The 26,325-nt window shown below is 50.1% G+C and overlaps 1 protein-coding gene across 4 annotated transcripts in view; it reads right to left on the bottom strand.

Annotated features, from left to right (window-relative positions):
- The window catches only part of LOC122388259 (PDF receptor-like), an 80,918-nt gene extending 56,566 nt beyond the window's left edge, over positions 1-24,352 (bottom strand). Inside the window, exon 1 of one of the 4 annotated variants that reach the window (XM_043379170.1) lies at positions 23,244-24,352. In XM_043379170.1, coding sequence (XP_043235105.1) covers positions 23,244-23,295 — 52 coding nt within the window. In that variant the 5' untranslated portion in view covers positions 23,296-24,352. Of the gene's footprint in view, positions 1-7,923; positions 8,291-18,780; positions 18,977-23,243 lie in introns of those variants that run through there. The other 3 variants (XM_043379168.1, XM_043379171.1, XM_043379169.1) reach the window with 3 other exon arrangements.
- Between the last annotated feature and the right edge of the window lie 1,973 nt (positions 24,353-26,325).

The following is a 26,325-nucleotide window of genomic DNA, read 5'->3' as shown; positions in this document are numbered from 1 at the left end:
CGAGTGGGTCAGTTGGCGGCGGCCGGCCGTGGAGTGAGGACGCCGTGTGTGGGGCGCAGAGATGCCGCAGTGCAGAGGAGGGGGAAGATAGTGACTCTGCACTATGCCGGAAATGATGCCTTTGTGATCTAAATTAAACACCTGCAGACACAGTGCATATCCTCCCTCGCCCCATTCCTATTTTATCACATGATCATTCAATAATCCGTAATGACCATTCAACGCAAGCAAGCAAACAAAACAACCCGCTTAGCGGCGACATCATATCGGAAAAAAGCGATAGTGATGATTAAAGTAGACTTAGCACGAGGGCAAATCGAGGGGTATATACTATATATGTATCACATACCGAGTATTTTATTCCCATCTAGCAAATCAAGACTGGGGATCTTGTCCAAGAAGTCAGCGGCCGTTCTAGACACAGATAAATGCTTTGTTTTCGGTCGCATCATTATCTGCAATAATTCGAAGCGAGGTTTAGCCCTCGCCGGCCGAGAAGAAGGGGTGAATGCCGCCACCATGTATTTTTTTTTTTGCGGTAGCTCAAAGCACACTGATGATAGAAGGCTGACATTTCATATGCCTTGCATTTGATTCAAGCCGGATCATTTGACATCAACCACAACCACAACAATTTCAGGTCAGGTCACTTAACCATGGCGTCTTAAGTAAACCTCTGCACGGTTGTCGGTTATAAAATGATGCGAATCCGCAATGCACTTAGTGCCATATACCTAAGCATAATGGGGAAATATGGAAACTGTTAATCTTGGAGTCGGAAATGATCTAAAATTATACCTCAACTCTCAAGCACTTCAAATCGTGACTTCATACATTCTTGGCAAGGTCTAATGCTTCACTTTTGCATTGTTCACCTTGCGTGACGTCATTTATGACGTCACTAGGGTGATAGGAGTGTTTCGTCAATAACTCCCGATCAAAATGAGCTAGCCAGTCGGGACAGCCATCAATGGACTTTGCAAGACTTGCCGAATCAAATGTTATGCAACATGTCCTCCTTTCAACAGTTTCGTGACCTGTGTTGCCCTAACATGACATTGACCTCAGGTAAACATCCTAGATTGTTTCACCTAAACAAAAAGCATGTAAATCGACGCGTCTGAGAACAGAAAACACGATTGTATCGAAAGGACGATAATGCGACAATTTTTGTGGTTATTTACCAAAAACCGATCGAATGCCTTGGGGCCCTTGACCTGCCCTAAGAGGTCACTGATATTTTAAAATGGGATACCAGTCGCTGCGTCACGTAACGAAGCAAACGCTCGTTTTTTCCGCGAGGCTCTAGCAGCTAGCTCAATTATAGGAGCTAAACATGGGGTTGGGGGATCGCTCCCTTCTCACTCACTATTTGGCCGGGATAGTGCTTGGCCGGGATAGTGTGCCCAAGTCTTTCAATTCAAGGTCATAACACCAGGTCACGTCAAGTGACCTTACCTCAAGGAAAGTTCCTGTGCTCATCAATCTAAATACACCGACTAACCGATCGCCTTAGAACTTTCAGCGATTTCAATGGGCAACACTATACCTATGTATTTGAAACGTTTACTTTGCAAGTTTGACATTGTTGACAGAAAGGCCGGGTCAATTTTGAGATCGTTCAAGTCAATGGGAGAAAATTGAACTGCGCTTTTTTGGACGGAACGCATAATAAACACTCTGAAAACATGTGGTGTTTGATGATATACAATACTAATTGAGAAAATTGTTTGTTTTGCTGGGAGCTATCTTTTTCGGTCTGAAAAGGCCCTTGCAGAGCTATGACATAACATGACATAACTATGCTCTGGTGTAGTAATTAGGTTGTGCGAGCCAGCGACAGTGATCTGCGGAAGCGAGACTGTTCCCGTGGGACGATTGCCCTGTCGGGACGGTCCAGCCGTCTCCCAAACCGTCACCACGAAGAGGATTATTTGTCCTGGAAATTGGAATTGATCCGACATCAACTACAGGTTGGCTGGTGGGATGACCTCCAGTCCAGAGAGGGAAGCATGAAGACTAGGGGCGATGCGGATTTTTTTTCCTGAGGATAGCGAGGACGGAAGGAATCTAGCACCCTTGACCCTTCCTCATACTGAATGTATCTCAGGCTGTTAAATCTCCTAAGCATTTTTTTTTTCTCGATGTCGTCAAGGTGTCATTAATAAACGTATGAAATCCTGGAGGATAAATTAACCCTCGCCCGTAAACGGTGTTTTGCCACCTTCGCCCATGCAGGGGGGGGGGGTTGGTGCGACCCCCCCTGGCGTTTGAAAACGGAGCGTCGTAGAGCTTAGCGGAAAAGACCAACGGATTGCTCTCAACGAGATCTCGCGATTGGTGGTATATTTTGTGGTCCTAGGTCAACATTTGACCTACTTATGACCGGTCAAAGGTCAAATTTTCGGAAAAATCTAACTTTTTCAGATTTCCGCGCCGATTGCGGCAAAACGGTAAGAGATATCGACTTGAAACCTTCACTGTCGTGATCCTTGATCAATTCTCTATCGTTTGGTGTATACCTATTTCGATGTCATAACTCTAAAAATGATGCGTTGGGAGCATCGGGAAGTCTGCAAGGTCATTTGTGCATTGGGTCACGTCAGGCGTGTGACGTCACTGACCTGACCCTGACCCAAAATGAACTACAAGAAACAACCGACGATACCTGAAATGGATAGCAAATTCGAATTCAGGGCATCAAAATACCCCGAAAAGGCATACAAGTGCAAGAAGTTATTACAGGTCAACCGAGGTCACTGACCTTACCTTGACCTTTAGTAACCTTCAAAATGTCAACGGACATTGTGCCAATGTCAAATCAGCCAGTTGTGATTCTAAAACAATCCATCAGTGTGTCAGGTCAGTCGGCATTTATACCAATGTGAAGCAATCTCCAATTTAGCGTAAATCTGGCCGGAGGTTGTTCCCTTTATGACGTCATAACTCCGTGACCTGACATGACCTTGACAAAAAATTTTTTACCAAAAGTTGCGTAAAGGATGCCCCAAAGGGTACTGAAAAATTGAGCAGGCTATCTGAAACGGTTCGGCGTGTAGCTAAGAAAAACCTCAGGGGGGGTTGCACCAACCCCCCCCCCCTACATGGGCGAGGGTTAAATATAGAAATTGTGGCCAACAGAAAATTATCAGTTGCGTTCATACTTCATACTCGTAAGCATGATCACACACCCAGCCTACATATGAGCCATGTAATAATTATTTTTGATAGACATGCTTAAGTTATGAAATCATCTGAACTGTTTGTAAAGTTCCACGATACGGATCTAATATCCTGCTATGCATCATGTGGCCATTTCTGGTCAGGTCATGTCTTTGAACATATGCCAAATTTTTCAAATGACCTTTAAAGATTAACTTTTGATTCATTCGAAGCGTTTTGATAAGAGGAACACGAGGCTGATAAAATTAATTTCGAGTAAGTTTTAAGCTAAAAACTTGTAAGTGTTTGTGGAAAAGCGATTGGTTTTCTCATAATACCGATGGTGGCAGTTGCTGTTATTTACGTGCTAAGCCGTTCACCTTAATTAAATCCGACAATATTATTAAGACATAGCGGTAAACGAGATGATTGTTGTGTTAGGCTAGGCTCGGTCGATTTCAGAGTGGGAAGGATGACAGGAATTAGGGGGAGACAGGGGGCCTGGGCGGTGTTTCACGGCCCCACGCTGCAGCACGCTGCGCTGCGCTGCTGCATTGTTGCGGCGGTTGATATGAATTCGGCTCCACGCTAGCGTTGCGAGCTTCCGAGTCTGTTGATGTTTCCATGGAAATTGGAAACCCAATGCACCGGTGCGCGCAACGCACCCTGTCCAAGCAAAATTTTACTACCGATGACCTCTGGTGACATGACCTCTGGTTCTGACCCGATCTTAAATTGGCTGAAGTATTTTTCTTCTTCTTTTGCTACTTTTGACGCTACTTCGAATGCCACTTAAATGCCCAAAGCTGTATATAAGAATGATGCTCAATCCCCATTTCCCCTCCAACAGGGCGTTAGAGTCTAGGCATTCCTGTGGGGCACAGGCTAACAATGACTATCTATAATCATTGTGGCCATGAACTGCCATTCTTAAACACCGGTTTCGCTGCGCTGAGCGGTGGCCGTCCCGTTTGTTGGATTCTACAGCTGGCTGGCGGAAAGCGTTACCGGCCGCCCGTCCACCGCCCGCGGGCCGGACCGAGCGGTCCCGCTGACCCTACCTGACCTGAGCCCGGCGCGATATTGGACAGGCAGACGGGGGTTCGGCTCAGCGAAGGCAGCGCCCACTGGTGCTGGGGACTTTTTTAATAGACCTACTGTACATCAGATTTGCATCACGGAGAGTTGGCGCAAAAGCCATAGGCTTATCTCTTGGCGCCAAATCTCAATTGCTCTACATAGCAACATTCAACATTCACATGTCTGCAATAACACCGCCGCCGCCGCCGTGTCTACGGGAGTCTCGCGCAGCCAGTCACCCCCACGCGCGCTCCTCCGCAGGCGCAGGTCCGCCCGGGTCAGCAAACGCTGTACTTGATTATAATCCAGTAAATCTACCTGATTCTTGCAAGAATTTTTGGAAGTGCCAAGCCACCAGCCGACCGCCCCCGCCACCGAGTCCGCGGCCGTGCAGGAGGACTTCAAGTTGGAATGGTTTGGGTTTTTGTTTGAGGTCATAGTTAAGGATGCGTTGCAAGTTATAGTAGAGTGAGTCTCTTGGTTGGTTGTACTTGGGGCATGTAAATAAGTAGTGTGTTACGTTTTCCTGAGGATGCCCGCATTCACATTTAGGAGTTTCAATTTTTTGTATTTTGTACTTGTGTTCGTTAAGTGTAGTCATGTTCAGCCTTATCCTCGTATGTAGTGTGTTTAAGGTCCTGGTGCCGTAAGAGTAGTACATAGGAGGTTTGTTGGTGCACATGCGTTCTGTAATGTTGCTTTTGAAATCTTTGTATGATAGTTCCTTAATTGAGTTTGGCAGACTGTTCCACTGTTTTCCTGTGAGAGAAAAAAATGTTCGTTGGTGTTTAGTCGTACGTGCTCGTGGTTGGGAATGGTGGTTTGCGTTTCTTAGTGACCTATTGGTGTCTCGTAGTCGTGAGTGTGGCATAAGGGAAGTAATGTAAGAGGGCCCTGTTTGAAAGTCAGATTTTGTTAGTTTATGGTAAAGCAAGAGTCTGCGTAACTTTCGTCTGGTTGTCAGTGTGTCCCATCCAAGTTCAGTACGTAGTTTGTCTGATGATGTTCGAAAAAGGGCTCCTGTCGTCAGTCTCGCTACTCATGTCATGTCACACCTGACATCCTGGACGAGAGCCGCCTGAGTTTGCGCTAATGTGGGAACCGCTGCGGTCCGACCCGGCGCTCAGTATGCAGGAGGTGGAACGTCCGCGGTCGCCGGCAGCGGTCGCGAAGGTCGCTGGTCGGTCGCCCCCTCGGTAAAGTACGAGACCGACCGTCAGGGACAGCTGACCGGTCCAGTCCGCGCGCGTGACCGATGGCGCGTCCCAGAACGGCGGCCAGCTCCAGAGGGCTCCCGATATCCAGATTGGAGCCATTTTATGACTCAGCTCGGCGATAAATAACCGGCGGTAGTTCTGGAGCCGCCGTGAGGCAGTGAGACAGGTGCGGGGTGATGCACATCGTGTTCGTATCGACAGGCCGCCTCTGACGCCCCATGTTGACGGTGTGACGGACCAGGGGCGCCAGCAGCGGGCAGGGAGGAGCTGCGACCTCGTCCCGCCGTGCTCTGCATTATGGAACAGGCGCCAGCGCGGCCGATGGCAGTGCAGATACGGAGCCAGTTCGGCGCATATGCGACGGTTGCCGCCACCAGGTATGAATGCCATGAATCAAGGCAGATGTTCTGTCCAAGGGGCACTGGCTAGTGCGCTATCGGAGGGATGGCTTAGATCGCTGTACCACTTACGACGGTAGACGCTGGACAACTTGCGAACCTGCTGGTATGCATGCTGCTTGCTTTCGCACGTTCCGCGTTGTTTTAACTGTATGCAGATGAAGCGGTAAATTGAGAAATTTTAGTATATTTTATATCTTCCGTCACCAAAAAAAAAAAAAGCATAATCCAGCTCATGAGCGTACCCAGGGAAATGGTTGCGTACTATTCATTCGATAACAGATACCTACCATCATGGTTTCCGTAGCGTGATCGTATGAGACATGTTCACAGGGGTTGTGACTTGCGAACACATATTGCCTTGAAAAAAGAATCAGCCAAGTGGCGTAGAAAATAATACACAAGAAAATGTTATTGCGATATTTGTATTGCAGCCCGCGTGCACAAACTGTGATCTATGGATCACCAAGTAACTCCCGGGGAGGATTTATTCGGAGCTGCATTTGGTTTAGTTCGCTGAGTGGCTGAATGACTGATGATTTATAGAGCACTTGACCAATGGCCATGGAAGGGGCGAGAAGGATAAAAAGATTGAAAATTGTCACAAAATTGATAGCAAAGTAGAGGCCTGCCTGATGACGACTGAAGGTCTTGCGAATCAGCTCCGAAAGTGCATGAGTAAAATGGATAAAGAAATTTGCTTTGATTGAGATTCAACCACACAAGTTACAAAAAGATGGCTAGCTCGCATGAGCATATTCGAATTTGTACGCGTGGCTTAAATTCTCAGTGCGGTAGCATATTTATCACCACTATCAATATTATGCAACCAGAACCATGAAGACTGCACTGTACTCGCACGTGAAAATATGAGCTTATCGACGGATTATTTAAATCTTTTCTGAGTCTTTTAAATCCGGAATGTCATAATCTTCTGGTTTGCGGTAAGACCTGTACCAAATTATGTAACAAAAGCCTTTACAACTCCTTATCTAGAGATTAGTGATGAATTCAGACTGAGTCGCCTTCGTTTCAGCTACCAATACTGGCATGGTCATACACGCGCTGTCCATACCATTTCCAACATTATGCATGTTATCGATCAAACTCCATAGTTTGCGGAAGGACAAAAAAGACGCAAGCTGTCACAGTCAATCACCGCATACCTATACGAACATTCTCACTCTTTGTCACACATCAAGTGAACGATCTGACAGAGATCTCAGAAATTAATCCACTGTGGCCCGGAATCGGCGCCCAGCTCCTTCGGTGAGTACGTGGACCGCCGACAAATGAGTGCCATCGAGCTGGGCGGTTTGACACATAGATCAATGGCGAAATCCGCTGTCAGGAGTAGCGCCGAACCCAACGTCTCGTCTCAAATGCCGCCGATCGAGCCGGCGCGTCAAAGTTGGCGCGGCGTCGATTTGGCGTTAAATGGATGCTGAGGGCCCAAGTCGGACCGAGTGTCACCACTTCCAAGTCCGTTCTCAGAAGGCTGGCGGTGTGTGGCTCAGATACAGGGAGTGTTCTGATACGCGGATGGAATTGGTTCTGAAAATAGCAGACCTATCCCGACGAGCTGGTTTGGTTCCGCTAACGGGCGCCGTCAAGACAGATTGGTTTTTACTGATGGCCAGATCGGTAGCGGTATCTGAGTCCCCTTCACCACTATTGGTTTCACGCCGTCTATAGGATCACTTGCTCGTCAGCCACAAAACTTTGACGACATTTTCAAACTGAACTCCTGTAGAGAACTGATATCGTCCAAGTGCGAAACTTAAGAGCATTTGGAACTGCTAAGTGTCATGCGTGCCTCTCATTCTGCGAAACATTCCGAATTAATCACTTGAAACCAAGGAAGCGGATAGGAGCATAATCATCTCTAAAAGCTCTGAATGCATAATAGATATCTAACACCCATCCAAACTTCTCACTGAGGGCGTCAGATCCCGCTCCATAGCGTCTAACGCTCCCGGAACGGGATCTGACATCTCCAGTTTGAAAACTTTCCAGGTCAGGAGTGGATCCCCGGCTGCATTTGAACCGATGTCGACGACACTTACCAAGTGAGGCGGATACGACGGTCAGAAGTGTGGCACGTGCGAGCCGCATGGTGCCACGGAACGTGCTGGGTGCTCTGGAGGGCCGCGATGGAGGTACTGGAGCACTGTGATGTCCCGGCACGAGGGACGATCCGATGCCTCTCTAATGGACAGTTCCGAGGAGTTGACAGTCCGCCGGGTCGCCACACTATCAAGCTGTTCAGAGTTCAGCGCTCACAGGCGGGCGTCCAATGACGGAAGAGACTCGCAGAGGGTCACCCCTCAGTCAGGAACACCTCTGTCCTGTGGCAGACCGACCGTCCGGCAGAGTCCTCCGTCCCGCGGCCCGCTGTCCTGCTGACCTCCCGCGACCGGTGTGCGCCCCGTCTGACTGACGGCCCGTTCTGTCAGACCGCTGCCGGCGGAGAGCTGCACACTGCAGGAGGCCTCACCGACCAATGACCATGGCTGTCATCCCCAGCCCCCTCCGAGACGGCAGATCTCCGTCAGAGATTCCACGTGCTCTCTCTCGGTCAGAGTCAGGAAACGGGTCTCAAGTGCGCCACACGGAACGAGCTGTTTGCGGACGGCCGCGGGTATGCCGGAGGATGTTTGTTTGGATGCCGTGCTCTACTCATGACGTCACTGGACTTTGATGACGTCGCAGGACCACCCGTGCGCTGGCCGCTGGCGGGAGGTGAAATATTCGGCTCATCAGACTCAGAGCCAGCTGGATAAATATCTGTCTGACCACAGAGTAGGTCGGCTCCCCATTTATTACGATGCCGCAAGATATGCGGTCTGGTGTCTGATGGTTACTGGACTGGGCTCACATTAACAGGTTTCTATGAAGGTCACTGAACTACCATTATATTATGCCATACTGTATTGTATGAAATGGTCTCATGACATTCAGCACTCAAAATAAGGGAGATAAAAATTCCAACTCCCTCTGAAATACGCTTGAAGTCAATGACAGTCACTCAAGCACGAATGCAATACTGGGAGCGCGAGCTTTCTCGTTATTCATTGGTTAGTTTATCTAGATGAATCGGCACCACTGTTGCGTCCTTCATTGCAAACATAATGTCATGATTTGATAAAATACGTCATATTATTTTTATGACCCTAATTTGGTCATGCCTTCATGAAATTTTCAGAGTAGGTGTAAAATTGATCAACTCGAGGGTACTGAAAGTTTCGTCGCGATCGGCCGCTTTTTGCGCGAGTTATTCGCGAAAAACCATGGGGGGTCCATCCAACCCCCCCCCACCCCCTACACATGCGAGGGTTAATTGAGGAGAGCCGTCAAGACCTGCCCAGGAGTTAAAGAATTTGTTTTAATATTATACATGCGTAAGCAATAATCTCTCGTTATGAAGTCATTGCATCATAATTTTGAATTTCAATACAATAGCACGGCATTAAGCCTTTCTAAAATTCAGCAGCCCTGAAAACAAGAAGCGGCAATATTCCGAATCTCACGGACTGTAATGAAGCACGTGTACCTATCTATCCCTCTACTAGCATTCTGTCGAAACATTTTTTCAACTGGCAGTCTACGCATCGAATTGATAATGAAGATAAAATACTGTGAATATCATGGCTTCATTTGTATTCCAGATGTTCCCAGACTCATTTTTCAATCGTTTTGCTCTCTTCTGCACCGCTCAGATAGTGATTGATAACACAATCAACTCATTCACATTCATGCTTGACAAATCCTATAGAGGGAATTAAGCCACGGCAGGGATCGAACTTTTAAATCACTGCCCAGTATCCCTCTCAATGCAACGAGCCATGTCAAACCGATTGCACAATAGTGACGTGGATTATAGCGCCACCCCACGTGAGTTACACTCGTGAGCGGCCTCACATGGGCTGCTTCTCTGGATTTATCCGGACGCCACCGAGCGACATGCCGCTGCATCTCGACCTCCCATCAGTTGGCGAGTGGTCCACCCGAGTTAACTGGAGGCCCTGGCCATTAACGAGTTGTAGAGACAGCAGAAGAGGCACCACCTCCCGCTGCTGGGTGGCCAGCATTGGCTTCAACTATCGCACATCTGCACTGAGTCGTATGTAAACTAGAGAGATTGGGAGACGACTGGATTCCGACGACACGACAGGCCCATTCTGGGGCGTCGCAGTTTTACAATGAGCATGACTGTGCACATTGTCGTATGATATTGATGTGTTGACACTTAGGGCGACACACAGACCGGGTAGGAACTATAGGAAAAGTAATAGGTATGGACGACAGCAGTTGCTTGGTTAGAAATGCGGGTCGTTAAACAAGCTGAAACAAATGAAAGTGAGCTAGTACAGTACAAGCGGTGAATCTATTTACTTTCGGCATTAGCGCCACATAAATTTGAAGCATTTGACATCAAAGGCTGTATTCCAACAATGTTGAAAGCATTTGCAAGAAGAGAAGTTCGGTTGTTAAGCTAATGAGCACCTGAACAGTGAAACTAGCCGGTAAAGAAATACTTCAGGGCATGAGCAGTAACTCTCCAGAATCTTAAGTCCATCCAGGACACTTTCACTATTCGCTATTTCGTTTGCGTAGGTATTGCAGATTTAGGGCCATGCGATACTACCATCTGATAAGCTCCTAAGCGACCGAGTTTTTCTGCAAAAGTTGTGCATCGAAACCGGAGAATTATGTAACCAGCACTACTCAGTGTCCATATTGATAACAACCTCCCGGCACAGTGCGTGGGATGGCAGCAAACATGCCAACGAAGCTTCGAATATCTGCGAGACGTGCAGTACCATATCTTGTGAATGCATTCGTGCACTACGCATGCATCATATCTATTCTTCAACTTTATGAATGGAAGCTCTTTATCAGACGGAAGACATGCAACATGAAATGAAACTCGCCACTTTGTTGCTCTGTTTTGTGGCAAAACTGGCGCCAGACATCAAAGTAGAATACGGATCTCAATCACTCAGGCATCCAAAACATGTTTTCGAGGAGCTGAATATTTCAGAGGCATAGCAGTGTCGTTAATTGGCTCAAACAATAATAACTTTGAAAACATATTCAAATGAAGTTTAAAGGGACCCTCCCACCTTAACATTAGATTTTAGTTGAGATAGCCAAAATGGGGTTCCTGGCTCACAATTACCGGTTTCGGCACTCACAACATCGAGAAATGCCTTAAATCGGAAATATTGAATTTCAAAATTGCAGCATTTTGATTCAGAGGGGCTAATGCATAGGAATACCCCTCTGAATGTGTGACGTCAGCGCAGATATCTAACGATTTTTAAATGTTTGACTAAAACGTTTTGTAGCACGCGGTGGTATATGCTGCTTTGCGCGCAACAAGTGCCGCACTTTCAGCTGTCAAACTATTGCTTCCAAATAAATTCGCTAGGAACAGCGGAGATCCCAAAAAGTAAACAAAAGTAAAAGTCTAGTATCTTGAAAACCGGTGAATATTTTTCGGTGAAATTTGGTAGATATTCGTTTTCGCTCGTTCTGAACCGAGCGACATCACTTTCATGCCAATTCATAAACTTTTTTGAAGGTGGGAGGGTCCCTTTAAAGGAGCGTCATGTCACCTTCAATCAACAAAATCACATCCTTGTTGAACAGTTTTATCCACTTAACCAGCAAACGTAAGAAGTCCTTTGGACATTTTTGCGTTTCATTTGTAAGCAGCGCTTCCTTTTTAGCAGCGCCTTCTACTGAATAATGCACACACTACAGCCCAATTATCAACGCCACGCTTACCAACAGCCGCCAGGCCAATTATACCTTATTCCGCTTCTTCAATGGACGGTAAGTAACAATCAGCCACCACCCTCCCTTGAATGACGTGTTTTCCGCCGCTGCCGTCGCTCCAATGACGCCACAAATGCCGGCGGCGATGACAGCTAACTGGCGATGACGCCTCGCCTTCGAAATCGCCTCCGTTCTGCCAATCCCAGCCCTTTCAGCGGTACCGGAGTAAACAGCCTCCCACATCTCTCTCTTCTCTCTCTCTCTCTCTCTCTCTCTCTCTCTCTCTCTCTCTCTCTCTCTCTCTCTCTCTCTCTCTCTCTCTCTCTCTCTCTCTCTCTCTCTCTCTCTCTCCTCCCATTCACTCCATATCTCTCTGCAGAGCCGTCATAACTCGAGCACTTTCCATCGCCATTTATCGCCACGATTGCAGCCCATCAGCACGCCGGCTTTCCAGGCGGCTTGTTAGCCCCACTGGCGCGCTAATAGTCGTAAATCCTTGTCTGAGACTCCCAGGCTGCTCAGCTTAAGGAAGCCTTCTCAGAACGACCAGAATATCTACCTCATCGGCTGGCTCCCCATCCCATCGGTCATTGACGCCCTAACCTGACCCAATTAGTCATTACAAGCATTTGCAGGGGTGATCATTGTTTATTCAGAGAATCTTCAAACATGTGCCCTTGATTACGAACACTAATGTATCACTTCAAAGTAATTTAGTCGATCGGAAGAATCCCTTTCCCAATTGTTTAAAGTTAAAGTTTCAGCAGTGACAGAAATAACTCAAGGACGAGCGCCAAATGACGAAATTACCATTGGGCGTGGCTTATTTTTATCCGAACGGAAGTAGCAGCCGCCTACGGTGTCGTCAGCTACCGAGCGTCAGATTGGTCCGCGCATATCGCGCTTCCCAGGCTCGATTGTTTATCAAAGTCAGAAATGGCATGGCATTTACCCCAGATAGTGGCAAAGATCACAAGAGACACGCACTGTACCCGCTTCACAATTTTGGCAGGCACGGGGATCGATTCGTGAAATACGGCTGCATTATGCGATAAGGCCCTCAGCTGGGAAGGAATTTATCGCACGCGGCATGCGAAACTATTGCTATACATCTTATCCTGCTGTGGTGTGCTTTGCTAGTAACAAACGAAAATGACGCCATTCTTCTGGCTCAATCGACGACTGAAACAAAATCGCGAAGCATTTTCTGGGTCGATGCACCTTGCGATACTAAACTTGGTGCGGTCACCAACATTGATTTCACTGAACTACATAAAATAGGATACAGATATCTATATCTTCTTTAGGACATAAAAAATACCACAGCATCAGGCAGTCCCATGCCTCGAAAGGAGCAGCTGCCGCTGGGCCTGTCTCGTCTTCCTGATGTCGATACCGATCCCCCAGACCCCCTCCTCCCCTGTGAGGATCCCCACTCGGCCAGTACCGACTGGTCATCGACTCAGCTAATCACCCACAGCGGGGCCATGTTCCAATCAGTCTGAAACGCAGCCAGTGGATGTCTGAGCCGGTCACTGGCCGTCCTGAGGGCCCGTGTACCGCCTCAGGGTGACCGCTGGCGAACAGGGGGACATTTCGAGGGCCCGGTCAGTACACGGGGCTTTGAGTGGCGGTACACGACCGCTCGGCGGCCGGTGCCTCGGTTGGGTAGGGTCACTGCGAACAAGCCAGTCGTTTCAGGCTGTATTGAAGCGCACTGCTGCTATGTGCACAGAAAGGTCGGGCGTTTGGGCAATGGTTAATTGGAAACGAAAGCGAACGGCCGTGTTATGGGCATGTCCACTGGAACAGAGCTCATATTGCGATGATATTGTAGCCAGATATGCCCAATATGCCCTTTACTAGCGGGAAGACAATATACAATCATGCATGCAACATTCGATATGAGACATTCACACGTGATTCCAGATTGATCCAAAGCGTTGCTACGAACAGAAGACACTCTTGTTGCCAGAACCCTAAAGATTGTAGAAGTTGTGTCTTTTCACCAGGTTCTATGAAATAACAATGACCTTATTGCGGGTTACAACCACAGCATGGAATCCAATAGTTTGCTAAAACATCCATGCTATAACTGACGAGCAGACTATGGGTATTGTCACCAACCAATGCGACTTCATGACCATTTAATAGGTGCACTGGCAGGGTATCTCGATCCCCGAACCTTGCCATGACCTTTCTAGGACGCTCGCACCCATGCAGGACACGCGTCAAGGCCGTATGACGTCGCTTCCATGCTTCCATAACCGTCCCCAATAAGCCCACCTCAGAGGACCATACAGAGTGTCTATATGTGACGAATCAATGGGAGGGCCGCAGTCGATGGGACCATTTGTGCTCCTTCGTGCCGCACTGACGGCAGGTATTGGCGCTGACACGTGCGGTCCCACTCACGTGTGGCGTGGTAGAAGTGCGGAGGGCGTTCCACAAGAAATGCCGCTCCCACGACCCCGTATTGAGCGGCCCTCGAGGAATGGGATGGGGTACAGAGGCAGCACCTATACATATACCTGGTCACCGCCACGGCGCGGTGGGAGGGGTCGGGACGAGACATATTCGTCATAAAAAATAGTTCGAGTTGTGGTAGTCAAATGCTAAATCCTGGACACTACTTTTAACTGCCGTTGCATATACGTTAGACAATCTATGTTTTCTTAAATGACTTAACGTTAGCTTATTTGCTATTTCAGCAATTAAAGAATCAAATCACCGAGCCCGGAATTATACAGTGCCGCTCGCCAAGTAGCACCAAATAGCGCCAAATAAAATTCACAGGTCTAAATCGCCCCGGTGAACCAGGCTGAATGCACGGGCAAAGTTGTGCAGATCCGTGGTGCTACGCAGAAAGCTTTGCTTGGCGGGCACCAGGGCCAGTAACCACCCATTCGAGTAGGGGAGAGTGGGGAAAGATGCCCAGGGTTTTGCTATGTCATGTATTATTCGAAAATGACGATGGGAAAGCAAAAACTTGAAGTTTCAACAGAAGCCGACATCATTTTTCTCCAAACATATCACACTTTCGTGCCTGAAATATTATAACTTTTTTTGCTATTAAGCATTTTCTTGAAGAAGTGAAAGGGGGCATCTTACCCCACAGGGTGGGAAAGACGCCCCCTGACGTTGGGAAAGATGCCCCCTGCACTATAAGTGACATAAATGGGCACGTGAATCGCCTGAACGAATCAGTAGTCCCTTCGAGCCTGCAGTAGACACCAAACGTCATCATAAGGGCCCTCAAAAGTAGTCGTAAGGGGCTTCAGAGGTCATCGTTAGGGCCATTATAGTCCAGCGCGGCCAAACAAGCCTCCGTGGTGGCGTTCGGAGACCACTGTGGGGCCCTTATAGGTCTTCATGATGCTTGAGGGCCCTCGAGCCCATCGTGGGGACCTCCGATGCCAGCGCGGCCCGTGGGGCCAACGTGGGAGCCCTCAAAGGATGTCGTGAGGGGCCCTGGAGCCAATAATGGGGCCCACAGAGGCCGTCGTGAGGGCTCTCAGAGTCACATGCCGCCCAAAAAGTCGCTATGTGGGCCGAGAGACCGGCATGGGGAGCACCCGACCGTACTGGACTCTCAATAGTCCCAGGTCGGCTTTTGTCTACATCACAAGTACGTAATAAATTATTTGACGGGCTGTTTGAAGGACAGCCTACGGATTTAGGGGGGCGTCTTTCCCCATCAGGACAGGGGGCATCTTACCCCAAGGTACCGAAGTAATCAATAAAAATGGTAAAATTGACCTTATGCTCATAATATCAGATAAATTAACCCTCGCCCGCACATGCCATTTTCCCATCCTAGAACGCACATGGGGGGGGGGGGGGTGGTTGCCACCCCCCCGCGCCATTTCGTTCCTGTTGGAGATAGAGCTTAGCAGTAAAGACCAAAAAGATTCTTTGGGAAGAGACGAATCCAATGATACCCAGTTTTACCTTCTCAGGTCAGTCATTGACCTTCCAGGTCAGGTCAAACTAAAAAATGTTGCTGTTTTGGGTCACCGTTGGATATCAAGTGCGCTGCTTATCAAATACCGATGACGATGCTGTTTTCTGGTGCCAAGCCAGCTAGAACCTCTTTGTCACACTATCCGACCAGAATTTTGCTGCTGAGGTCATTTCAGGTCAAGTTAGGTCAAGGTCAATTATATGTGTTTGTATGTCTGTGTGTGTCTGTGTGTATACTGATGTGTGTACCGATTGTTTTTGGGTCCATATCACATGAAATCATGATCTGAGAAGCTTTTACCAAAAATGCAGTCAAAAAAACTTCCCCAAAAGTAAATTCAGCTTGCCTAAAACGCAATTATCTTAGATGACCTAGGTTGACCTTGACCCTGACCTTGACCCCTGTACATCGTCGAACAACATGTTCCATGATAGGTGGGAGGTAAGACTGGCAAAAAAGGCCGAAATCAGGGTGTCAAAAGCTCATAAGGCCCATGGCAAACGCAAGATGTTGAGAATTGGCCATTTGGGTCATGACATGACCTGAAAAACAAGGTCATATCTCCGAAACCAAAAATCACAGAAATTTGAAATTTTCAGTGGACATCAAGAAAGGATAGACGAGCAGCTATACGAAAAATCAGCCTTCTAGCTCTAAAAATGTTGAGTGCAGAGCAGAAAGACTGCCTGGGGGGGGTGGCAACCACCCCCCCCCCCCCATGTGCGGGCGAGGGTTAATTGAAAAAGGTCCATTTTTCAATTACTTCGGTCTCTAGTACCGAAGTAACATTAAATCAGTACAATTTGTTAGCCATAAAACTACACCCTGAAACAAACTGTTTGGGACACAGACACAGTACACGTATGCTAATGTATCACGACTATAGCAAGGGACGCAAAAATTATTTACCTTCTTTGATATTTACAATGTTCTGACACCAAAATATTTTTTGAAAGCAGCAAATAAAAAACATACAATCATCAGCCAGCCGTTGCCCAACTGAGCTTCGCAATTTTTTGTGCAGTTAACAAGGCAGGTCTCCGCTTTACGCTAAGAACATTAATTTCCAGGTCCGATTCTGTTTCGCCGCTAGAGGGGGTGGGGCGTCTTTCCCACCCTGGGCATCTTACCCCACTCTCCCCTACTCAAAATAAAATTCCAAATAAGACCTTCATTATGTAATTATTCAAAATATGAATCATTGCATAATGGCAAGGTCTATTAATGCCAACCTACGCATCTATGGAAAACATTACGTCATAAAACTCTGACCAAGAAACTTCATCGTAGCCATAGTGGAAGACGTAAATAGAAAGAAAGCGACTAGAAAAGAAGTCGAACAAACATTCACAATATGCAAAATTGTGGGTATGAATACCAACAAATAGAAATGATTAGTAAACATTTACATAAAGGCTTACATAATTGCATACATACTATGTATGCGATTATGTAAGCCTCAAAAGCATTTAACTAATTTCGGTACACTGAATAGCTGCTCGGTCTACACCTAAACATCGCGACCTCACTGCTGAAAACCGATATTCCCAGCTAAGCAAATTACCCGAAACACCGCGGTGCGGCGGATGCCTCGCTCTCCAAACAAACCCACCACCAAAAAAGCGTTACAAACAAAGCGTACACGCATAACGGCTCTTACACTGGCCCCCGCAGCGGGCCCAAGAAGCTGCCCTCGTCACCCGCGGTGGTCGGGAGTTGTTTGTTTACGGCGTGGGCGCCGCAGGACCGCGGCCTAGTTCCGTGACAGAGGGAGGGGGATGTCGAGCACTCCGCTTTGGTGGCGGTTGGCACGCATTGATTGTGGTGGAGGGTGGTGATTCGGCAGATTTAGCGGTAATTTGGGCTGTGCTCGTTAGTTGATTGAAGGACAAAAAGAAGTCAACGCAGTGTGAGGGTGTTAGTGAAAGAACTCTTTGACTACGAGAACTCATCGGAACGCTTTTGAGTTCATTCAACAATGAATAAATACCTCACCACACACCATCCATCTATAACTCAAGAGTTGTTTTCTTAATTGGGCTGGGATCAGAATCAGAGATGAACTTCATCAGGCTTGAACCATGAAAACATACGGAAAGCATTGTACTTGAATACTAATTTGAATAATAAATTGAGAGACATTTGATTTACAATTATAAGCATTGAAGATCTTACGCATAACAATTACGACTTTTTATTTAAACCTAATGTATTCTTCAATATTCTGAAACTCCGTATAAAGATGTTTCCGACTTCGACCAATGTCAACATATTAAGTATGCCCATATAATGGCGATATGCCAGGAAAACCGGTTCTAAATACACGTTCTTGTGTAAAATAAAAGAAATAGCAAGTTAAAAAACTTCCTGATAAGCCTCCTCGAGCTGCTAAAATTTCACTGTAACGCAGAGTTTCGCGGAATTGAGACGAGGGATGGTCTGGTCACAGCTGTGATCTCCAATCGGAGCAGACGGATGGGAACGGTTCGTCTGCTGCCGTAGAGTGAACATCAGTCTGCTGCCAAAGGCCCCGCGCCGAGACATGTGGCGCGACCATCCGTCTCGACCTCAATTGGGGCGTGTCGGCCAAGATATTCGCTCTAAAAATTAATGTATGTCTAGTCTGTGCTAACTACTCAGGAATCAGAAGGGTAGGAAACATGAAAGGAAAGATTCTTCGTTGTAAAAGCAATGCTTATTTTCATTAAAAGAGTTCCATAAAATATTTTAGATCATCTGGGACATTTCATATTACTGAAATATGAGCGCTTCTTAACGATTCGGAGCTCCTTGAATTTAATGACTTTTGGTGCAAAAGAAAAGCATTCGTGAATATTTATATTGTAATGCAGTTGAGCTTGAATACAAATACCATATGTTGAAATCTGGCATCTGTGCCGATTCCCAGCATAAAACGTTCGTTTCTCTGGACCCTGAGTCACCGCCAGGTGCGGCCACCAATCGACTGTTTTGATCAGATCAAATGTCGTGTGTTCTCCTCGCGTGTCAGACACAGCCAAGGACACCTGATACAGATCTAGCGTGAGCGCCCTGCGGCAATCGAAGCCGCGGGACCTCCCCCACAGGTCACATGGGTCACCAGTGCGGGGTCACAGCAGCGATCGCCTCAACAAAGTCGCCAATTACCCAATAGCCGTCCATTCCTGCGACTGACCTCGCTCAAACGATTCGCGCCGCTCGTGCTCAGTGAAGCCAGCGGCGATCAGAAGAGCGCCATCCCCGGGGCGTCAGTGACCTCCGACGGCGCGGGCCCCTTCTGCTGGAGGTCGGACGACTAGAGGTGGCTCTCAGAGGAGCCCATGACACTCCGCGCGCACAGGACGACCCGGCGGCACCTACTGACTGCCGACGGCCCGCTCCGGCAGCCGCCGCCGCCGGCGCCGACGACGCTACCGACGCACCGCCGCCGACGGGCCGCGCGAGCCCGCGCCGCCCGCGACGAGGTCACTCCGTCTCGGGAGGACGACTCCCCGAGTCGCAGCTCTCTCGAGCTCATCACTCTTCTCGGCAGCGAAGGTGGAATTTTCATCACATCATGATGATTTCTCTTCCGCGGGGTGCCTTAGAGCGCGTGGTACGCGGCTCTGTTGCTATGCGAGATCTGACGGGAGCGGTGAGCCGTACCCACAAACGACGGGCGTGACCTGGGAATGACCTTTGAGTCGCCGCGTCTGTGGGACTATTGGTACACAGCGACGCTCGTCGTTCGGTGCTGGCCGTCTATTTGTGTACGATACATGAATAGCCACTGACAATGCGCGGGGGAAAATAGCGACGGAAGGCCGCCGGCAAGGTCCTTCAGCGAGGGGATGTCCGGTCCGCGGGACGCTCGCTGTCCGAGGACTGCTGACCGCTGTCAGGGCAGCTGAATGCGCACTGGCTGTATGAGTAGTCGGCCTGTGGTCAGAGTACGGAAAAGTTGAATAGCTTTAAGGGATCGCAACGGGAAGAACAACAACAAAGTTTGTCGATTAAAGAAACTTACCTCGGTAGGTAATCTATGTTTCGCAAGACGAGGAAATAGTAGGGTGAATCCTCAGCGATATGCACCATGCAGAACAATAAGTGAGCATTATAAAACCGCCTGAGCATCGTAGCACAATATCTACAACTTCGCATCCGCCTCCACTATACTGGCTTCAGCCATCCAGTTTCTGACCTATACGACCCAACGGCCGTCAAATTCACAGCATTGCGCAGCAGTCGGACCCGAGGACCACCCTGAGCACCCCAACAGCCCCGGTCACCGGGTCAAAGGTTATCTGACAGCCAGTTGCCACCAGCGGGCCAGAAATGATGTCTTTGATGGCCGGCGGCGGACCATGAAAGACGCGCGCATTGCCGCAAAGCCGAGCGAAATGGGTCACGGCTCTAGCTCCCCTCGGAAATCGGTCGGATTATTGGCCCGAGGCGGTTTGTCTAAGGCCATTAGCGGGCTACATTAGTCACTAACGGACTCTATTAAGCGCAATTAACGGACATAGACGAAAGTGCCTTTGGTCGTTTGATTGTATATCAGGGCACACGAAGTGGTCCTGGCTACTTTGATAAAAATGTGATACACCTGTTTTAAGAGGGTTCTTGTGAGGCATTAGTGACCCAGAACCAAAATGTAAAACTCCATGACGACGGCTAAAAAGTGACATGCTAAATTACAAGTAAGCCTTGACCTCGCTAGCTGAAGCCCATATATGTACATACCTACCTTCGTAGCTCTACAGGTCCCTCCAAGTTTCGCCCTGTTAGAAGGCATGATATCAACATTGCATGGCATTATCACTCCTTCCATCCCAGCTCACATCATCTACTCAAGTGGATGAGTGTGGAAATTGTTGCATCACGGCGTTTTCCACCGTTTCACGAGCTATTTTCGGTATCGCACAGCCAGCAAACACGATCAGATTGCAGCCGGGAATTTCTGGCGAGCATTCCAAGGTTGGCGCGACCCTGGGAAACTAACACCGGCCCGGGCCAATCGATATCCAGTGGCCGGACCACGCAGCTCGGCCGTCGGCAGCAAACAACACCCTCGCCGCAGCCCGGAGCCGCGGGACAGCGCGCCGGAACCGGCGGCCCGCCGCGCCGGCAAAACAGCAGTCTCACGCCCCGCCAGCAGCCGCGGCCGGGAACGACTCTGTTTGGACTGATTGGATGACGCGTGGTCGGTGGAATTCCCGGGCCGTGGTAGAAGTGAGCTCCATCGAACGGCCCACGCTGGGCTGATTAACGGAAATGAAGCATATTGAACTAAGCTTCACTAAAACAATGGATGTCAGAATGGTCATGAACTATGGATAATATCGATAGTCGAAGGCCAATGTCGCTCATTTACCCACATTAAAACATGGAAATAATCGACTCAAGGTCGTTGACTTCTTGATAACTTTCTGGCTACGTGGTCCGTTCGTCGGCGTCGGTGCCCAATAGTTGTAATGCTCGCATGCGTACAATACTTCAACGTTGACATGAATGGACTGACCAAACAGATACAATGGGCCTCATAAGCTTGCCAAAAAAAACCTCAGCGAGTACTAAAATGATCATATGTAAAATGATATTTCTGCCTGCAGAATAACTTTTACAATGCATGCATGCCTTTCATGATGGCCTCTCGAGCATGATAAGGGCTGACCAGTAGGTAAGCATGGTTAGGCCAGGAGTGTGACAAAATTTTTGCTTAATTAATTCAAAACTGCCGTTCGATCATGGGACATTTCCTCTAATGAGATGCACTCAATTATTCATGATTTCAGACCATGTCCAAGCTGGGTCGGTTTGATGCAATATAGACAACTAATTGGGTAACTTCCTGCCTGCCTTGGCCGACAATTCGTCGAACTGTCTCCGAACCGCCCACCATTGCGACACGTGTAAAGCGCAGGGGCGGATCCAGAAAATCTCCAAGGGAGGGGCCATTAGAAACCAGGAGGCCCCCCCCATAATCCCACCTGTTGGAGGCCCCATCTTCCCACTTGTTGGCCCCCCCCCCCAAAAAAAAAAACTGCGTCTATTGAGCTTATCTAGCTGTTCAGGCAACATCTCAACATCTGTGCAGGCTTGGAGGCCCTCTGTGCAGGTTAGGAGGCCCTGTAAAAGTGGTCATCTCTGTGAGTATAAGAGACCTCCAAGTTATGAAAAGCTTTACCAATCTTCTAACAAAGAAGTCTTCTCAGCTAGGCTTCTAAGAAATAACTAAGTGGGTAGGTTAAAAAAAAACTCATCGGATTTCGGCCACTTTATTTTCAGGAGGCCCCCTTTTCAGCTTTTTAACTTTTTAACTTTTTATTTTATTTTTGAAAAAAATCGGCCAAGGGGGGGGGCCATGGCCCCCATGGCCCCCCCCTTGTATCCGCGCCTGGTAAAGCGGCGGGCTCACGTACCGGCCACGTACGGCACGTGCCGGCGCACGTGCGACACGCGCGGGCCCGCCCCGTTCCGTGACCGCTCCGCCGCGCCGGGCCCAGGTCCCGCGGTGGGTGGATGTCCTTCGTAATCTCACGGCGCTCTCTGCGGTGACGAGATCACAACAGAAATCAATCTGTCATTCAGTGAACATGACACCTTTTCATATCGAATGTGTACGAATGCTATGAATGTCACCGAGTGAATGTGGGCTGGGTGGGCTCCCAGTAGAGGGCAGTCACCACTGCTTACAGTGTTGGCTACTTTGCTTCTTATTCATTCCTACCAACTTTTTGGCTTTCTCTATTCTGCTTTTTTATGTTGCATTCCATTTCCTATAGCTGGGAGTGCCGCGACTTGCACTTTCAAGTTATTCTGGTGTTAACGTAAGATTCCGTGTGTTGCTGGGATAGAGGGAGGGGGCACTCCTGGCCAACTGATAATGGGTGGCGGCTTAGAAAAAAAAAATCAGGGGGCCTGCCGGCCAGAAGGAAGCGGGCTATGGGTGGTGCCGACGGCGATAATGTCCCGAGACCTGGTACATACCTACTTCTTTCGCCCGAGAGCGGTTCAATCGTGATCCAGTGGTTAATTACAACGTTTTAGATTGGGACTCTGACGCAAAGAGCAGCTGAGGTATTCAGGTCATGTGGACCGGATAGAAACCAGAACAATTTTTCATTTTTTACTTCAAGCCTGCACCTGCTCAGCTGACCGCGAGTAGCTGAGGGGCGTTAAACGCCCCCCCCCCCCCCAGATTATCCTTGAAAACAAGCATCGTATAGCGTAACGCTCGAGGTGGAGTGGGAAAGATCTTGCCGAACATATCAGGCGCAAGCAGAAATTCGTTTTGGGGTCACGTGGCAGGTCAAGTCAGGTCAAACGCAAAAATCAATCGGCATATTCACATTTGAGATCCAAGCAAAGATAGTGCCGATTGTATTGAGCCCAAACTTGGATTGAGTACTGACGAAGGCCATGGAGAGCTGTTCCGAAAGGTTATGCCTACACGGTTGTTTAGTTGGGAAAAATATAACTGCTTTTTAAAGGTTGTAGTGATATCATATGAATCACAATTTTTGCCAGTTGTTACCACCAGACAATAAACATCATCCAAAACACACGAGATGAAAATTATGTGGATATCAAATCCCGAATATCTGGATAAAGCAAAAACTACGTGTTGGTGTGAAGATGGAGTTCACTGAACGTTACCTGACTGTGCAAGCCTGGTGACCGTCTCGGGGCTTGGCGTCATGTACGGCATCTGTGCTGGCTGCGGGTACTTCTGACACTCGACAATCCAACACTGACTCAACTACGACACTGACACTCCGACACTGGCACAACTCCGACACGCACCAACTGCTTTGTCCCCGGCACCCGGGACTCAGGCTCTCACTTCGACAGTCACGCTCTTGAAACCCCAGCGCGTGAGACCTCGGCGCTCGGGACATTTGCTCTCCACTCGGCGTCACTCCACACACAACTCCCCACCCGCACCGGACAGTGTGCCGCGTTACTCTGCCGGGCGGCGCACGGCTTGCGCGGCGCCACGCGTCACTCTGCCGAGCCCCGACCGGGGAAGACAGTGTCAGCCACGGACTCCATCAGCCTACTCGGCGTGCAGTTAGACCGTCTGCTCCACTTCGGCCCCCACTGCCATAAGCTGAGGAAGAAGGTCCGCCCACGCATCGCGCAGCTGCGTCAGCTGTCCGGACGCTCCTGGGGCCTCGAGGAGGACCTGCTCCGGACAGTAGCCAGCGGCTATGTCCGAGGAGCCCTGGAGCATGCCGCAGCAGCCTGGCTTCCTGCCACGCCGCCCTCCCACGTGGAACTTCTGGAGAGGGAAATGAGAGCAGCGGCGAGAGTCGTCACGGGGTGCACTCGCAGCACTCCGTCGGACGCGCTCATGGCGGAAGCGGGCCTTCTCCCGGTATCGGTGAGGAGAAGGACACTGGCTGCGCGTTTCCTGGCCAAGGCGACTGCGCTCCCCCCGGAGGAGCCGCTCCATCGAGTAGCCGCGTCGGACGCCCCGGCCCGTCTAAGATCCGTGACGGGCTGGAGAACCCTGGGACGAGAGATGTGGGAGGCGGCCGGTGTCGGCCCCCCTATCGACCCAGTATCGCAGGCGAGCGTCCCCCCGTGGGAAGTGAAGAGCGGGGTCACCATCAGCCTGGACGTGGGACCACTACCACTGAATGCGACTTCCACACAGAAGAGAGACGCGGCGACCTGTCACCTAGGTAGTCTGCCACAGTGCGCGACTTGGGTTTGGTCCGACGGCTCGGTGGAGGGAGGCATCACAAACGGCGGCGCTGGCGTTTTCATCGAGGACCCGGACGGCCAGCAGCACCTACTCACGGTGCCGGCGGGGAACGTCTGCTCCAGCTACCGTGCTGAAATGGTAGCCCTCAGAGAAGCGCTGAAGTTCCTGCTGGACCGACAAACCCTCCCTCCTGAGCCGATCGTGATATGCACGGACTCCCAGTCAGCTCTGGCGACACTCCGGGGTGGCCCCTCTACCCAAACAACCCTCATAGGAGGAGAAATCTGGGCGGCGCTTCAACAGCTGGCGGCCCGCGGCAGGCGTACCTACCTACAGTGGGTACCTTCCCACTGCGGCCTGCCCGGGAACGAGAGAGCGGACGAGCTGGCGAAGCAAGCCTCAGCACTGGACCAAGAGGAAGTCCCCGTCGACGCCATGACGGTGTACCGCGCGGTGGCAAGGACGGCGCGGGACCAGTGGGTCAGCGACTGGCCGCGCGGATGGTACCGCAGCCTCATGGGAGCGAAGCTGCCGGGACCAGTCAGACACCTGGATCGAGCAGAGGCGGTGGATGTGCACCAGTTGCGAGCGGGGCACTGGTCAGGCTCCGCCCAGTACCTCCACCGAATCGGCCGGAACCCGTCGCGACACTGCCCGCAGTGCGAAGACGTGGACTGCCAGGGTGCCCGTTGCCCCCTGTGCAGAGAGACGGCGGATACTCCGTACCACGTCCTGGTCGAGTGCCCGGCCCTGATGGGCGCCAGGCTGCGACTCACCGGGACAATCAGACCCAACAGGGAAGAGGTGCGGAGCGACGGAGTTGTCGCGGCCCTGGCGGCCGCGTTCAGGACCCTGCAGAGCCGTCAGGCTACAGTCGACTGAGGTCGACCTGGAGGGAACAAACAACAACAACACAACAGCCCCGACCGTGACGGTCGTCGCGCGGTCATCAGCTGATCGGCACAAACTCCGTTTCCGCCGCGCTGATTCGGTGACGGCGTTGTCAGATGACTGACGAGCGGAGTTAGTTGTTATTTGTGGCGGCGAGGCCGCCGCACTGATCTTGTCGCTAGGGGACGACCGGCTTGTTCCGAGAATAGTACCGGGCGTGCCGTTTCACTTATCGCTTTTGTATCACTTCTTGGCGGCTTCACTGGCGGTTTGGCGATCACTAATCACTGATTCGGAACGTTATGCGTTTGGTTTGCTAGAGTTGAGAAACTGAGTAGAAGCAGTGCACGGGTCGGCTTGCGTTCAACGTCTGCCCTCAACTTCAATGCTCACTCCGTCAGTAGCCAGGTTGTAGCTACGGTCGGTGCCAACAGCATACAATCCCAGGAACACTAACCCAGCTCACCGCCTGCCAGCGGCACAGAGGAATCAGCACGCGAGCCGCCGGGTCGGCTGCGGAACTGTAACAGCCGCCACACTCGTTACCACTGCCAAAACTACCTCAGCGCACCCGGCTACTGTCTGAGGGAGCACCTGTGCCGCTTCAGACGAAACGCCAGTCGGCCGCTGTCCGTCAGATTTAACGCCGCCACTTCTCTGCCAAGCCAGTCATCGCCACCACACCGTCACCACCTTCACCACCGCCGTCACCACCGTCACCACTCACCACCACCGCCTCCGCAGCTGCCGCCAGTGGCCACCGAGGCAGCCACTGCGCGTATGAGGGATGCGTGAGCGGGCCGGCGCTCGTCCTTCGTTCGTGTTTATCGTGGCTCCGACACCGCCTCGCCGGACCGGTGCGGGCCGGGCGGGGAGGCAGTCCCCCAGCTGACCTGACGTGCCTCGGCGCTGCCCGGGCCGCAGTCGGAGATAATCTCGGCTGAACGCGCCGTCAACAGGCGGCTGCAGTCGACGGCGCCGCCGGTGCAACCTCACGTGACCGGCCAGCGTTTGGCTGTGTTTTCGGTCCGAATGCCTGCGCAGAATATGCCGCTGCAGAACGCTATAACCGGATGTATTCGTCCGGTGCACGCCAAAGTTCGGCAAAATTTATGCATGCGCGGCGCTTCCACGCAG

This window comes from Amphibalanus amphitrite, unplaced genomic scaffold (genome assembly GCF_019059575.1).
Source record: "Amphibalanus amphitrite isolate SeventyFive unplaced genomic scaffold, NRLGWU_Aamphi_draft 000315F_arrow, whole genome shotgun sequence".
Taxonomy (NCBI): Eukaryota; Metazoa; Arthropoda; class Thecostraca; order Balanomorpha; family Balanidae; genus Amphibalanus; species Amphibalanus amphitrite.
Note: the sequence above shows the minus strand (reverse complement) of the source record. Positions and strands in the feature narration are given on the sequence as shown.